The sequence below is a fragment of the Haplochromis burtoni genome, unplaced genomic scaffold (assembly GCF_018398535.1).
Source record: "Haplochromis burtoni strain Fernald_Lab_line unplaced genomic scaffold, NCSU_Asbu1 Contig_269, whole genome shotgun sequence".
Lineage (NCBI taxonomy): Eukaryota > Metazoa > Chordata > Actinopteri > Cichliformes > Cichlidae > Haplochromis > Haplochromis burtoni.
In genome coordinates, this window is record NW_024582630.1 from 724,257 (window position 1) to 731,423 (window position 7,167).

At 40.0% G+C, this 7,167-nt stretch overlaps 2 protein-coding genes across 2 annotated transcripts in view; both read left to right on the plus strand.

The window, feature by feature from the left end:
• Positions 1–7,167, plus strand: part of LOC102305439 (B-cell receptor CD22) — a 107,336-nt gene that overhangs the window by 54,579 nt on the left and 45,590 nt on the right. The window contains exons 5-7 of the mRNA XM_042227575.1: positions 1,966–2,298; positions 2,516–2,752; positions 2,865–3,197. Coding sequence (XP_042083509.1) covers positions 1,966–2,298; positions 2,516–2,752; positions 2,865–3,197 — 903 coding nt within the window. The remainder of the gene's footprint in view (positions 1–1,965; positions 2,299–2,515; positions 2,753–2,864; positions 3,198–7,167) is intronic.
• Positions 1–7,167, plus strand: part of LOC121811785 — a 36,364-nt gene that overhangs the window by 2,303 nt on the left and 26,894 nt on the right. The gene's annotated exons all lie outside the window — the stretch shown is intronic.

Below are 7,167 nucleotides of genomic sequence, written 5' to 3' on the forward strand. Positions count from 1 at the left end.
CTGATCCGCGGGTCCGCGCTTTGTTTTTACGTCTTTGTGCAGAATCCGTGTTCCTGCTCTCATTTACTGTTTTAGCTGTTTGGTGGTTGTCAAACCTTTGTGAGGTTTAACCTGAGATTCTGGCATTTCGGGCTAAATAAATTTACATTAAAAAAATCGATTCATTAAAAAAAATCAATTCAGGATTTTAATGAATCGATAAATCGATTATCAAAACCCACCCCTACTTTATATGCAGTGCCCTTTGACCTCATAACATTGTTTGTATTATGGTATCAAAAGAGTTCAATTTTGGTCTCATCTGATCAGACTATATTCTCCCAGTATTTCACAGGCTTGTCTAAATGTTGTTCAGCAGACTTTAAAATCAACATGCTTTTTCTTCAGAAATTGAGTTTTGCGTGGTGAGCGTTCAAATAGGCGATGTTGGTTGAGCATTACTTATTATTTTCTTTAAAAAAAATCTTACCTGCTGATTCCAGATCTTTCTATAGGTCTCCACAAGTGCTCCTTGGCTCTTAGAAACTCTTCCGAATTCTTTTTACTCCTCTGTCTGAAATCTTGCAGGGAGGATCTGATCATGGCCGGTTTGTGGTAAAACGATGTTCTTTCCACTTCCACATTATGGCCCCAGCAGTGCTCACTGCAATTTTCAGTACTTTAGAAATTCCCCTGTGACCAATGCCATCACAATGTTTTCCAACAATAAGGTCGTTACAGCCTTATGAGAGCATAGTGGCTTCACCCATCATGAGATGTTTCTTGTGTGGATGGCCTGTCTGAACCAGATGATATTAATTTGCACTTCGTGACAGGATTGGTTTCTAATTTCTGACAGATTTCAGCTGGTGGCATTATTTTCCGTGCCTTTTTTGCAACTCCACTTTTTTGTGTTCAATACTTTTTCCTTGTGTCATTTCCCATTATTACACATAACTTGATTTATGGACATCTATGGTTTGATTTCTTTGCATGTGTGGATTGGATGGTTTGTTACTTACATTGGGTGAGAATTTCATGTCAATACCGCCTTTAAAAATATATTTACTTAGAAATGTGGTTTAGTTTTCCATATTTATTTTACCTGCTGTAATTACTCGACTTCATAATTTTACTGTTGTTTGTTATTATAAATCTGACCCATTTTGATGTGTTCTGTGTTACAGTGGTTGAAAGCCAGGATAATTATGGAGTGACTTACACTTCTACTCAGATCTGTGCTGTAAAAGGATCAACAGTGGACATAGGCTGCTCCTTCAAACACTCTTCAAGATATACGTATTTATGGAACACAGTTTGGTTCACCAAAGGAAATGATAATAACCCCGATGATCTGAAAACAGACCCAGCATATGCAGGTCGAGTGTCGTACAGTTCTGACTGGAAGAGCTACACTCTGACAATCAGAGACCTGAGAGAGAGCGACTCAGCTGTGTACAAGTTCAGGTTTGAAACAGACTGGAAATATTTTACTGGTTTACCTGGAGTCACTCTGACTGTCACAGGTAACATTTTTATTTACACATCAGTCAAAACCTATTATTACCATGACTGTGTGCATTTGCATTATTGATAATGGATGTCTACGTTTCTGCTCTGATTTTATTTCTTCACATAATCAGTTCTTCAGGTACACGTGGACACATCATCATATCCTGACTCAGCAACACTGACTTGTCGGGGCAGTTGTCGACTAAATAATCATCTCTTCTATGCCTGGTACAAAAATGGTCAGAAAATTTCTAATCAGTCAGACCAGTACTGGTATACAGACAATCTGAATCCTTCAGATAGCTACTCCTGTGCTGTAACAGGTCATGAAGATTTCTCCTCTCCTTCAGTGTGTGAGTTTATTTCAGTTACATAAAACCATCTCATAGAGTCATTACATACATCTGAACAAAAACAGTCAAACTCACAGTAACTACTTTCTAAATCTGACTTAAAAATCATTTTATGTTTCAGGTGTCCGAGATGATTCATGCAACAGAGTGAATTACAGCAACAGAAGAATCTGTGCAGTCAAAGGCTCATCAGTGGACATTTCTTCTACTTACAACAGTTATGAAAGTTCAATCCAGTCAACATCCTGGTTCCGTTCTGGTCGTGGATCTGATGACCTCAGAGAAGACTCCCAGTATGCAGGTCATGTTGAGGTGACTGAAAGCGAGAGAGGACGCTCCACTCTGAGAATCAGAGACCTGACAGAGAGTGATTCAGCCGAGTATCACTTCAAATTCAAAACACAAAGCTTTGAATGGGGGAGTAGTTTACCTGGAACAACTCTGACTGTCACAGGTACTGATCAACACACACTGATGGATATTTAATCAATTTTTATTTGCATGTTCTCCCATACCTTTTAATAATAGTTTGAATGGTTTCGGGTCTAAAGATGGAGAGAATTAATACTTTGTTTCTAATTAATTTTATCACTTCTGTGAATTTTACTAATGTCTCCCTCAGTGTGAGAGTGACTGACATCTTATTTATTGTTTCTTGTCCACTGTTCAAGATGTTCAGGTCAGTGTGTCGACTAGACAACAGTTGGATTGTGTCACCAGATGTGATCCTTATGTTTCATCTTATGTCTGGTACAAAAATGGACAACAAGTGAATGGAGCCAGCTCTTCTTCTTATGAAGCTCAATATGACACTTCATACAGCTACTCATATCAAATGTCATATGGCAATAAAAACAGCTACTCATGTGCTTTAAAAGGATTTGAGGATTTTCACTCTCCATTAGTTTGTGAGTTCACTTTGAGGTTTTACCTGAATAAAAACTTAATCTAGGTGATAATTAATGTCATGTTCTGTCAATAAATTTGGTTTTAAAAAAATTTTTAATTGTAATTTTTCAGGTATATATGTTGAACGGTGCAACAAAGTGAATTACAGTAACAGAAGAATCTGTGCATTCAAAGGATCATCAGTGGACATTTCATGTACTTACAACAGTTATGAAAGTTCAATCCAATCAAAGTCCTGGTTCCGTTCTGGTCGTGGATCTGAGGATCTCACAGAAGACTCCCAGTATGCAGGTCGTGTTGAGGTGACTGAAACAGAGAGAGGACGCTCCACTCTGAGAATCAGAGACCTGACAGAGAGTGATTCAGCCGAGTATCACTTCAAATTCAAAACACAAAGATTTGAATGGAAGAGTAGTTTACCTGGAACAACTCTGACTGTCACAGGTACTGATGAATACACACTGATGGATATTTCATTCAGTTAAGTCATTTAATTAATATTTTTGTTATTTCACACAGCTCTGCAGGTGAAGGTGAGCAGAATAATATCAGTCCATGAGTCTCAGACTGAGGCAGAGCTGAAGTGTGAAAGCAGCTGCAGTCCAGCTGGTCGTCTTTCTTTTGTCTGGTTCAAAAACAATCAGTTTATGGTTGAACGACGTTCTTATCAAGATCTGTTCAGTCCTGGAGACATCATCTCCTGTGCTTTCAAAGGACACGAAGGTTATCGCTCAGATCCTGTGTGTAAGTTTACTTCATTGCGTTATGTGGTCATCATCCCAAATAAGTTGGGATGATGTCCCAAATAACATCTACACCCTTTTTTTTCACCAAACTGTTGGTTCAGATATTCAGCATAACTTACAATACTATACAATAATCTAAATTGTGTGAGTGTGTTACAGTACAAAGAGTTTAAAGGTGAGTGCAGCCAGGTTCATGAATCAGAAACATTTATTGACTTAGAGTAAGTTCAAAAAGAACAGTCAATGTGATGAACAATGGTTTGACCATGTAAATAAATAAATAAATAAATAAATTTTTATTTATATAGCACCTTTCAAGACAGAATCACAAAGTGCTGCACACATAAAAAGATTTAAAAAGAGAAAATAAAACAGGCAAAAAATTAACCAAAAGCAGTTTTAAAAAGGTAAGTTTTGAGTTGTTTTTTAAAAACAGCTACTGAGTCCACAGTTCTTAATGCTTGGGGGAGAGAGTTCCACAGTCTCGGGGCCACAGTGGCAAAAGCTCTGATCACCCTTAGTCCTCCTCTTAGTATTTTTTATAGCAAGTAAGCCCTGATCAGATGACCTCAAAGACCTGCTAGGGACATCGGGCTGTAGCAGATCAAAGATGTAGGCAGGTGCCAGTCCGTGCACAGCTCTGTAGGTCAAGACCAGGATCTTAAAATCGACTCTAAATTTAACAGGAAGCCAGTGTAACTGAGATAATAACGGTGTCACATGTGAGTACTTGGAGGATTTTGTCAAAAGCCTAGCTGCAGCGTTTTGCACAACCTGCAGACGATCCAGAGAACCTTTGCTTAGACACATAAACAGCGAATTACAATAATCCAAGCGTGACGAAATAAATGCATGTATAGCAATCTCGAGTTCAGAGCGAGATAAAACCGGGCTTAGCCTAGCCACATTTCTCAAATGATAAAAACAAGACGAACCAGAGATTTCACATGCCCATCCAATGTGAGACTCGAGTCAAAGGTGACACCTAAATTCCTGATAGAGGATTTAACATAAAGTGAGAGAGGACCAAGGGCTTTCACTATCTGCGATAGAAACCTATCAGGGGCGCATACGAGGACTTCGGTTTTCCCCTCGTTGAGTTGGAGGAAATTTGCAGCCATCCAACGTTTGATCAAATCTAAGCAATCATTCAGACGCTGAAGCTTAGATAAATCCTCGGGCATAAAAGAAACGTACAACTGAATATCATCAGCAAAATAGTGATAAGAAATGTCCTCAAAAGAGCCAATTATATGCTGGAGGGGGAGAAGATAAATTCAAAACAATAAAGGCCCCAAAACTGACCCTTGAGGGACACCATAAGTAAGGGAGGTAGAGGATGACCTAAAATCGGAGACTGCCACAGAAAAGGATCGGTGATGGAGATAAGAGGAGAACCACTCTAATGCAGTTCCAGATACACCAACCCATTTTTTCAGCCTTTCAATGAGGATGTGATGGTCAACTGTGTCGAAAGCTGATGTGAGGTCCAACATGAGTAGAACAGAGCATTTTCCTGCATCATTATTCATCAAGATATCCCTTGAGACTCTAAGAAGAGCTGTCTCCGTGGAGTGAAATTGACGAAAACCGGACTGAAACTTATCGTAAATGCCATGTTTGTCCAGAGCTGCCATAAGCTGCTTAGCCACAACCTTATCTAGAAGTTTAGCAATTAACAGTAACTTAGAGATAGGTCTGTAGCTGCTCCAAAGAGAGGAGTCAAGCTGAGGGTTTTTTAAAAGTGGGAGAATAGCAGCGTTTTTAAAATAAACCGGAACTATACCAGATGCCAGTGAAGAGTTGATTAAAGTGAGCACACATGGGCCAATAGACTGGAAGACATTTTTGAATAATGATGCAGGTATAATGTCAAGTGAACAGGAGGATTCACTGAATTCACTAATTTCACTAGCTCAAGTAGTGAAACCGGAGAGAAAGTATCCAAGATAATGGGCCGGGATGGAGTAGAGATTGAGATAACAGGTGAATGTGTAAAAATCATTCTCACGTTATGAATTTTTGCAAGCAGAAAAGACAGAAAATTTTCACAGTCCTCGTTAGAAAATATAGGGGCCGCAGGCAGAGCAGGAGTAACAATGTCACTAATGGTGTTGAAAAGCACCTTAGGATTGCCTCTGCTCTTTGTAACCAAGTGTGAGAAATGGGCAGCCCTCGCATCTCTGATCGCATTATTAAAAGAAGCTAAAAGGTCCTTAAGATAGAGGAGGTGAACATTTAGATGAGTTTTCCTCCACCTACGCTCCGGTTTACGACAATCACGTTTTAGACAACGAATACTGTCATTTAGCCAAGGAGGAGATTTAGAGGCAGAAACACTCCTCATCTTAACTGGACAAATTTCATCTAAAATAGAAAGGCAATAATTATTAAAAAGACTGGTTGAGAAATCAACCCCATTTTGAGGAGATAGCTGTAAGTTAAAAGCATCCACAAATTTGTAAATATTGTAAAACTTTTCTTCTGTCATTTAATGGTCGGGCATTGTACAGCTACAAGCATTTCACCCCCATGTCATACTGTGTATGGTTGTGTGTGTGTGACAAATCAAATTTGAATTTGGAATTTGAATTTGAAATTTCTCTGCTGTGGAGGAGTTTAAGATGTGAGAGCTAACCATCCGTCTGACCGGGGACAAAGGCTCATTAAAAGACAAGTTAAAAACAATAACATAGTGATCAGAAATAAAAATGTCCTCAGAGCAAATAAAATCAATATTTAAACCCAAAGTAAAAACAAGGTCCAGTGTGTGACCTTTGCTGTGTGTAGGACCGGACACATGCTGAGTCAAATGAAAAGAATCCATAATGTTCATAAAGTCTCTGGCGAATGGGTCGGAGTCATCATCAACGTGTATGTTAAAGTCCCCAACTATAAGCACCCTAGACAGCGTCATAGTAGCAGATAAGAAGTCAATGAGCTCCGATAAAAATAACCTGTTATATCCAGGTGGACGATACACCACAGCACAGTAGAAAGGATCCTTGTTACCAATTTTAAGCAGCTGCAGTTTAAACGAGTGAAAAAGTCCAGTTTTCATGGAGCGGCAGGAGAAACGGTCCTGGAAAGCCACGGCAAGCCCACCACCCCGACCAGACAAGTATAGCCATCCGGGCAGAGTTCAATAAGTGACGAGTAGTCTACATCCCGCTGCCAGGTCTCAGTCAGGAATAAAAAATCTAGTTTTTTAGATAATATAAAATCATTCAACAAGAGTGATTTATTAGAGAGAGATTGAGCGTTAAAAAGTGCCATATTCAGTGAGCTAGAAGCCTCATTATTTGCAGAGGCTCGAGTTAAGGGACGTAAATACACAGGGTTCGAGCTGTCACGCTCGTAGAATCCACTCACCGAGGGAAGAAAAAGCCAGCCCGCAGAAGAGTCTGGATAAACCCTCCTGAGGTGGCACGGTCTCAAAGAGCCGGGCCCAGCGTATCCAAACAAGGCCGTGGAAAACAAGTCCCCCTCCATGGAGCTTTTCTGGACACAGGAGACAACGCACGCTCGACGTCGCTTACCAGACAAACCACGCCGCCAGTACATCCTGAGCTTTACCTGAATACCTCCTCTTCTCCCTCTCCTTCTCCGTGGTCTAGAGGGACCACTGAAATCACCTGATGAGGATCCAGCTAATGGAGGAGGGTGGA